Source organism: Pituophis catenifer, unplaced genomic scaffold (genome assembly GCF_029215685.1).
Source record: "Pituophis catenifer annectens isolate HBS135680 unplaced genomic scaffold, rPitCat1.0.hap2 SCAF_2, whole genome shotgun sequence".
Taxonomy (NCBI): Eukaryota; Metazoa; Chordata; class Lepidosauria; order Squamata; family Colubridae; genus Pituophis; species Pituophis catenifer.
In genome coordinates, this window is record NW_027256882.1 from 164,572,063 (window position 1) to 164,581,735 (window position 9,673).

Below are 9,673 nucleotides of genomic sequence, written 5' to 3' on the forward strand. Positions count from 1 at the left end.
TCCATTTTCAGTGATAAATACATCATTTTCATCATTTCTTTAAGTTCTTGCATCATTTTGTTCTTTTAAAGTTAATATTATTCCAATTTAAAATTGTGTTGTAGTCCTCCATTTTTAATCATCAAAGTCAAACCGTTTGTAGACAAACAAACCCTCTTTGGAAGTTCTCACGGCTGTTATGGGTTTCCAAAACAAAATGTTAGTACTGTAATGATCTTGTTTCTCCTGAAGATGTCTCTCTACAATCAACAATCTGAGTCAGCAGTGTAAAAGAGTATCCATTTTGTTTGCAATCCACTTTTACGATCTTTACTACTTTAATTTTCTTCTTCTTTTTTGCCTTTGTATCAAGGGTGGGTTCTATTTACCTTTACTACCAGTTCGCAGTGGGGCAGCACACACATGTGCCCTTCGCTCGCGTGTGCACGCGCTTGTCTGTGCATGCGCAGAAGCGTTTTGATGACATTGAGGTCGGTGGGCGGAGCTTCCCACCAGTTTTACTACCAGTTCTATAGAGCCGGTGTGAACCGGAGGAAACCCAGCACTGCTTTGTATGCACCAAATCAATTTATAGTCCAGTCCAAATTTATCAAATCTGAAATTTTCTATATGGTTTATGTCCAATCCTGTTAAAAATATTTTCTTTTGAGGCTCTTTTTCTTATGTTCAATTTAATCTCTCCAAATTCAATATCCACCTTTAAAGTTTAAGCATCAGATTCCATTTTGGGCTTTAATGTTTTTCACTTTTCCGCTTTTTCTTTTCTCTGTCAATTGTCTCCCCCCAACGCTATTTAGCTGCTGTTTCCACGCTGGGGTAACTTTAAAAATTTCCAATTTTTCTTTTATTATCTGTGAGTTGGCTAATCACTCACCCGGTACCAATACTCCGTCCAAATCTTCGCTCCTGCATAATTTTTATTCCGGTTGCCCCAGCTTCATGGTGGTTCACAATGGCCGCCGCCCCACCGCCATCGGATCGAAGAGTTTTCTCTGGCTTTCCGAGAAACTTGCCTGTTCCTCTTTAGCCAACCGAGATGCCTCTTCTTTTTCACTGTCCCTACAGGACAGTTCCAGTCCGAAGACCCCCCCCAACGGCGGTTCGTCTGGCTGAGTTTTCACCAGGCTTGCTGCAACACTTCCGGGTTCCAAATGACTTTCCTTTTTTTTTTTTATAGAAACTTTATTGAGATTTTTTACAGAACAAAAAGGAAATAAAAAGAAAACAAACAAACAAACAAACAAACAATCATTCAAACAGTAACGTAGAACACATAAATATAATAAACATTTTCAATTTGTATCGGATGTGCAGTGTTTTAACTATTTACATAAATGATACTTGTTGATATTTTGACTCACTTTTAACCAATATTTAACACACCTTAGATCTTTCTTCCATTTTATCATGCAACCACTTGTACCACCTTTCCCACACCATATAGTATACTGACTTTTCATCATTTAATTCATAAGTTAATTTAGTCATCTCTGCGCACTCGAGTATTTTCTTAATTGTAAGCTCTTCTGGTGGTTGAATTTTCTCTTTCCAGTACTGTGTGTATGCCAATCTAGCGGCTGTAATTATATGGATCATTAAATGTGTCATTTCCTTTCTATATGGCTTCTTTATTATTCCCAGGAGGAAAATCTCTGGTGTTAGTTCAATATATTCCCCAATTATTTCGTGTAACCATCTCCTGATCTTACTCCAATATCCTTTCGCTTCCGGGCATGTCCACCACATGTGAAAGAAGGTGCCTTGGCCATGGCCACATTTCCAACAATTGGGATGTATATTGGGATATATCTTCGCTAGTCTGGCCGGGGCTAGGTACCATCTATGAAACATTTTGTAATGATTTTCCTTATATGCCACCGCTCTAGTCAATTTAAGATTTCTGTTCCATGCCTCCTCCCATTCCCCAAAATTTATATTGCACCCTATATTTTTCTCCCATGCAATTATTTGATTCTTTGTAACATCTTCAAACTTCTCATCGCTTAGCAAATAATTGTATAATTTTGCCAGAATCTTTTTATTTGTTCCCATCAGGACTTTATCGAATCCATTTGGTCCCGGTTCTAGACCGTATTGTTCTTTGTCCCTCTGATATCTGGATTTTACTTGTGAGTAGGTCCACCAATCTAAAGTTATTCCTTGCTCTCGTAAGGTATCATTTGATTTAAGCCTCCCTCCTTCGTCTAGAATATCTTTATATCTGGCCATTTTCTCCCTCTCCCGCCTATTTGGGTGAGTCAGGGCCTCCATCGTTGAGAGCCAATTTGGGATTTTCTTGTAGTGTTTTTGTCTGATCTGGGTCCATGTTTGTATCAAGGAATCTCTAATTTTATGTCTATGGAAATATGTCTTCTTTTTCTTCTCCATTTCCCAGATGTGGGCGTGCCAGCCTTTTTGCAAGTCATGGCCTTCTAGAGTAAGAATTCTCACATTTTCCAGGGTGATCCAATCTCTTATCCAAACTAACTTGGCTGACCTATAGTATGTTTCCCAATCCGGGAGTCCAAATCCACCTATATCTCTTTTGCCTCTTAAAATTTTAATGGAAAATCTCGGTTTTTTCCCCTCCCATATAAATTCTCTAATGATTTTGTCTAATTCTAGAAAGAATTTTTTATCTAAATTTATCGGTATATTTTGGAATAGAAATAATATTCTGGGGAGGATGTTCATCTTAATTGTGGCTATCTTGCCCAAAAGTGATAATCTTATTTTTTTCCAGTTATCTAGGTCTTGTTTTATTTTTCTAATTAGGGGAATATAGTTATCGTCTTTCAGGGTCGAACATCTTGATGTAATCCAAATTCCTAAGTATTTAATTTTTTTGGCAACCTGTAATCCTAATACTTCTTCTATCTCGTTTTGCTGACTCTCAGTTATGTTCTTAATCAATACTTTGGTTTTAGTTTTGTTCAATATGAAGCCTGCCACCTCTCCATATTTACTTAATTCCTCCAATACTTCAGGTCCCGACTCTATAGGGTCTTCAAGGATTAGGGCTACGTCATCTGCAAATGCTTATGTCTTATAAGTCTCCTTCCTGATCTTCAATCCTTTTATTTCATCGTTAGCTCTAATTTTCTGTAGAAGGACTTCTAGGGCCAGAATGAACAATAGAGGGGATAGGGGACAGCCTTGCCTTACTCCCTTACTAATTTGGAATGTTTTAGTCCTATCCCCATTCACCAGGATACTCGCCTTTTGGTTGTTATAGATGGATTTGATCATCATTTCAAAATTTGTTCCGAATTTCATAATCTCAATTTGTTTAATCATAAATTTCCAATTTAGATTGTCAAATGCCTTTTGAGCATCGACAAAAATCAGAGCCATCTGTTTTCCGGGGTGTTCCTCATAGTACTCTAGCGTATCTAGCACGATTCTCATGTTATCCCTAATTTGTCTCCCCGGTAAGAATCCGTTCTGGTCTTTATATATCCAATTATTTAAAATCTTTTTCATTCTTTCCGCAATTATGCCCATGAATAATTTGTAGTCCGTATTTAGAAGCGAAATTGGTCTGTAATTTTGAATTTGTTTTAGGTCGGCACCTTCTTTCGGCACAAGTGTGACATGCGCCTCTTTCCATGACTCTGGAATTTTATGGTCTAACAGTGCGTCATTAAAAATTTCTACTAATTTCAGTTGGAGTATTTCTTCTAATTTTTTATATATTTCCCCTGGAAATCCGTCAGGTCCTGGGGCTTTATTGTTTTTCAATTTGGAGAGGGCTATTTTTAATTCTTCAATTGTAATCTTTCTATTAAGCATTTCTTTCTCTTCATCAGTTATTTGTGGGAGTTCTGCTTTTATCAAATACTTTTCTATTTTGTCATCCGATATCTCCCCTTCTTTATATAGAGATTCGTAATATTCTCTCACCCTATCTCGTTTTTCTTCCTCGTTAGTCAATAATTTGCCCTTAGAGTCCTCTAAAGTATGGATTATTCCCCTTTCATTTTCCTTTTTTAATTTATAGGCCAGCCACCTCCCCGATTTGTTAGTATTCTCAAAAAGATATTGTTTCGTTCTTTTCATTCTTTGTGCCAACTCTTCTTGCTCCATGATATTTATTTTATGCTTCCACATCATCCAATTTTCTTTGGCTGCTTCATCTTCTGGATCATCTTGGAGTTTTCTTTCTGCTTCTCCTATATGATTTAAATAGTCTTCCAGGGTCTTCCTTTCTTGTTTATTTTTATGTGCGGTGTATGAAATCACAACTCCTCTCAGGTAGGCCTTCATTGTGTCCCAAACTATTGCACGGGATGTGCCTTTGTTTTCATTTTCCTTGAAAAAGAAATTTATTTCTTCTTTGAATTTTTGTATACAGTCCTTGTCGCCCAGTAATTTAGCATTGAACCTCCACCTCCGTTGGTATTTTCTCTGAACAGGCTTCCATCTAATCTCTAATGGATTATGGTTTGCCCAATCGTTTGGGTTAATTACAGCTGTTCCAATTTCTAACCCCAAACTCCTACTGACCCATGCCATATCAATTCTGGACCACGACTTTTGTGGGTTTGAAAAGAAGGTATATTGTCTGTCATTTGGGTGCAAGGTATGCCAGATGTCAATTAGATCCAATTCATCAACTAACTCAAAAAAAGCTCTCGGTAAGTTTGTCCTTTTATTTTTTTTTACTTTATTGCTCTTGTGGTCCTTCTCCGGATCCACAATGCCATTAAAATCCCCTATCATACAGATTTCGTTATATGCCATTTTCACTAATTGTTCGTGAAGTTTCTTAAAAAATTCTCCCTGTTTTTTATTCGGGGCATAAATGCCCACTAATAATACCTTGGAATTCCCTCTCTTAATTTCAATCATAAGGATTCTACCCTTTGTATCTTTGAATTTCAATTCTGCTTCAGTTCCTTTTTTTACGTAGATAGCCACCCCCCTCTTCTTTTTCTCTGCCAGCGAATCAAATATTTGACCAAATTTTTTATATTCTAAACATTTACTTTCTTCTTTTTTTATGTGCACCTCTTGTAAACACATTATATCAACATTTTGTTTACCTAGTTTTGTTAATATTCTTTTCCTCTTTTTATAATCATTTAGTCCATTAACATTTACGGATATTAGCTTCAAGTCATTCATCTCTATACCCCTATCTGATTATTGGTTCTTGTTTGTTTCTTACGGCCCTTACTGGTCTTGCTTTCTTCTCTTTGGCTTCTTCTTCTTCTTCTGTTTTCTCCTCTACAGTTGCTTCGTTTGTGTTCTGTTGGTGTAGGGCTTCCTCCTCCACTACTGCTGTTTCTAGTTCTTCCTTGCTCCCCTGCTCTTCTTCCACACCTCTTAACTGGTCAAGGAAGTCTTGTGCTGTACTCAGGCTTTCTATTTTTATTTTTCTTCCTTGCCAGGTTATTAGCATCCCTTCTGGGAGAAGCCACCTGAATAGTATCTTTCTTTTATTCAACTGTATAGCCAAAAATCTATATCCCTTCCTCATCTCCCGGACTCTTCTTGGTATCTGTTTTAAAATTATTATTTCTTTTCCTCGGTATGTAATCTGTTCGTCCCTTGCCATGTTGTAAAGAATATCTCTAACTTTTTTCCGTGCGAAGCGAATATGTACTTCTCTAGGAAGCTTGTTCCTTCTTGCATAGTTAGTCTGGACTCTATATATGTCGTCCAGCTCCCTAATTATCGCCTGTTTGTCTTGGTGAAGTGCCTCAGCTATCAGCTCCGCCATCTTTTCACCTAGGTCTTCCTCTTTGTCCTCGACAACATTCTGAAATCGTAAATAGAAGGAAGCCCGGTCCATCTCCAATTGGATTATTGTATCTTCAATCTCTTTATTTTGGCTGGTTAATGTTTGGTCCACAATATCTAATTTCTTTTCAGTTTGGTCAATTCTTGTTTCGGCTTTTTGAATTCGCACTTCATTATTAACTATTGATGTTTGGATATCATTCATTTTCTGGTCCAATGCATGTATGTCTGATTTTAATTCAACATGGTTATTTAACAGTTTTTCCTGCATTGCCATCATCGTTTCTTGGATCAAAGTTAATGATGCTTGCAGAGTTTGCATTGCCAGGCTTTCTGTTGATTTTTGTGTCGCCGGAGAGGTTGTCGCTATAGTGGGATTAGAGGGAGTCTTTTTTCCTGTTTTCCCCACTGTGGATGCCATGCTTGTCATTTCTTTCAAGATTTTCTTTTGCTCTCTAATTATCCTATCAATATTACACCAAATTCTCATTCGCCAGTTAGCGCCTCTATTATCTTTTTTTTTTATATAAATGTATATTTGTATATATATGTTACTGTATCTACTTTTTCCTTCTAAATTTATAGACAAGTATAGCTAGTTTTCCGGTGGGCAATCAATATCAATATCTATACTGTAATTCTAATCTCTTCCTCACAGTGTATTATTTAAATGTATTAAATATTAAATTGGCTTAATAAATATAAGTTAAATAGTTCAATACTATATAAATCAAAATATCAGTTAATCAACAGTTTACAATCAATATATCGAATATAGCAATATAGCAATTAATTTGGCTAAATATTGTACTTTTAAATACTTAAATACTTAAAATACTATAAATACTATAAATAGAAATTTTTGAATATTTAATTTTAAATACAATTGTAATTTTAGATACTATAAAAATACTGGTAGATACTATAAATGCTAAGCAGCTAAGTAAGTTTATAGAAAGATTTAAAATATCAAAGCTTGAAAGTATATAATTTTATCTAGTCCAAGAAAAAATCAATTTGTCAAGATATGTTCAATTTTAACAGTCAGGATACTGAAGACAGAATATCTAGAAGTTCAAGTGCTATTTTTAATTAATTTTTTTTTTATATATATATATATAATTTTTTCTCCTTCTTGGGATATACTCAATTCTTTTTTTGCTCAGTCTCTGGTCTTCTGCAAGCTCAGGACGTTCCTCCAAGTTCAGCACTCTATGGTATTTCTTGCTGCCAAACTGTCCACCGCTAGGCAGATTATTCCTCCGTCATGTCACACTAATGGCTGAGCTTCCGATCCTCTCTTGGCACGCACACTGTCAATACAGATTTCCTTTCTTATTTCGATGCCGGCTCGTTGGGCTCTCTCTCTGCCAGGATACTCAGGAAACTTTTAATCGCCGCCTCTCTCGTTTGTGAGACGCTCCTGCCCGACTTCACCGGCCCCTTTCTTGATGTCTTCTCTCCTCAATGCAGGGAAGGTGTGTGTCAATCCTCACTGCAGCATCCGATCTCTCTTGCTTCCATCTGATTGCTGGTTACCGCGGCTTCGCGTCAGCCATTAATTAGTTGATTAGGTTGTGCCAGTTTGACGAAAGGTGGATGTCTCAGCTCTCTTCTCCCTACTACTTTTACCTACCTCTACTTTTTGCACCCTGGTACCTCCACCTTTCTGTCTTAATGTAGCTGCTTAGTGATTTCTGCTACCATTGCCTTCAGTCACATGGATGTATTTACCTGATGTTTTCCCACATAATCCTAGGATGTGAGACAGGTAAGAATTTCACAGGCTATGCCATCACTGAAGAATAAACCAAAAAGTAGAGAAAAATAAAGTGGATAAAAATGAAATAAATGCAGTAGTGTAAGGCATGTGACAAGGCAGTCAGCACCCCTTCTCCTTTAGAAGGACATCATTCTCACAAATGATTTATTTATTTTGCTAGATGTTTATTTTGTCTTCATTACTTTATAAGGAACTCAAGGTGGAGAACTTACCTAATATTCCTTCCTCCTCTTAGTTTCCCCACAACCACAACTTAAGAAGTGGTTTTGGCTGTGAGAGAGTGACTGGTCACTCAGCCATTTTGTCAAGCCTAAAATGGGACTAGAAGTCAGAGTCTCTTGGTTTCTAGGCCAGCACTTTAACCACTACTTTGTTTAAAAAGGAGGAAGGAATGTCAAAATAACTTGTAAGAATTGCATGTGAAAACAGGGTTGGAGGAAACAAACTTGTAAAGCTGCAAACATCACAGATAACATTTCAGAATAATCTCCCCTAGAATGATGCAAAAGTTGTAGCAAATTACAATCTGAGATGGACCTGTTAATAAGAAAAGAGGCTAGAATGAGCAGTAATACTTTGCAAGATGCATCAAACCTGAAGTCAAGATGTTTGTTATTTATTTGCAAAAGGTGAGCATTCTTTTTATTTGAAAATTACTCGCTCCGGTGAAGTGAATGGCCAGGAGTGACAAGTAGTGACTGGCAGGGGAGGGGTGATGCCGGGCCAGGTGTGGTGAGGAAAGCCTTTGACAAGCAGCATCCTTCAAGTCTGGGCTACCTTGGGTTGCCTCCAGGAGTTGAGGGGCCTGAGAAGCAAAACTGCCAGATTCTCCATCCCAGAATAGGTCAGGCCTGCAATTCAAAGTCTCTCCAGTGCTGCCTTCAACATTGCTGAGACTTTGGGAATATTATTGTGCTGATGGGCTCCTGATTATGTTGGAACATATATATGGCTGATCTTGTTGACCCAGATCTACGCAGTCATGTGATAGTTCTTTCCCTTCTAGCTATTCTTTCTCTCTTGACATAGTCATCATTTTCTTTTTTCAGAAGACCTTCTGGGGGCTAGTGACTCCACGTTCCTGGTCTTGCCACCCATAAGCAACTATTTCCAGCCTACCCTAGCCTTCTACTTTGCTTCAGAAATCACGTCTGACAAGGATAGCACATGACTCTGCTGCTGCGACAACAAGGACTCTCAACAAGGGCTTCCAAAGCTGTATTTGGAAATTCATTACCTGTGGCTGCTAAAATTTGGTTTGTAGGTTCAAAGGTTCTCATCTAGTAGAGACAAAACATCTACAAAGATCCCTGCTGTGTGAAGTTCATGGGTCTTCTTGGTGCTAAAATTCCAGGCAAAATGGACAAGGGAAAATGTATAAATGACAATCCTTGGTTGTCTCCAAGACTTATAAGACTTACCTTTCTTTCTTAACCTACTTAAAAGAAAACGTGAGAGCTCCACCTTGAAACATAGGTTATCCCACATCCCAGCTTTAATCCAAACTAGGTGACTTAGATCGATAGGCAGTTTTCCAGATACAGGTGAAATCCAGCTCCCGCACGTCCATTGATGAGGAGTGATGGGAGTTACAGTTCAACAATATCAGAATTACTGCTTATATTTTCTATCTTTAAACTTTCATTCAACATTTTATCTCTAGCAGTACCTACTGTACTGTGTGAATGATTTTTGAAACTATATTTGGAAATAAAGTCAGATTATGCCAAATCAATCTTATTTCATTCTTTGACAAAGTGACTAAATTAGTAGACAAGCGAAATTCTGTGGACATAGTATACTTAGACTTCAGCAAGGCATTCAACAAAGTAGACCATGATCTACTTCTTGGAAAACTAGAAAAATGTGGGGTAGACACATCCCCACCACTTGAATTTGAATTTGTAACTGGCTGACAAACTGTACTCAATGAGTAGTCCTTAATGGCATGATGTCTACATGGAGGGAAGTAAGCAGTGGGGTTTCACAAGGTTCCATCTTGGGACCGGTATTCTCCAATATTTTCATAAATGACTTAGATGAGGGAATAAAAAGGGAACTCATCAAATTTGCAGATGACACTACGCTGGCAGGAGTAGCCAACACCCCAGAAGACAAGCTCAGGAGCCAAAAAGATCTTGACAG

The 9,673-nt window shown here is 37.6% G+C and overlaps 1 protein-coding gene across 3 annotated transcripts in view; it reads left to right on the plus strand.

Moving 5' to 3' along the window:
• The window catches only part of LOC139312832 (sterol O-acyltransferase 2-like), a 44,682-nt gene extending 35,429 nt beyond the window's left edge, over positions 1-9,253 (plus strand). For all 3 annotated transcript variants that reach the window (XM_070937961.1, XM_070937962.1, XM_070937963.1), the window contains exon 16: positions 8,578-9,253. In XM_070937961.1, coding sequence (XP_070794062.1) covers positions 8,578-8,628 — 51 coding nt within the window. In that variant the 3' untranslated portion in view covers positions 8,629-9,253. The remainder of the gene's footprint in view (positions 1-8,577) is intronic.
• The last annotated feature ends 420 nt before the right edge of the window (positions 9,254-9,673 follow it).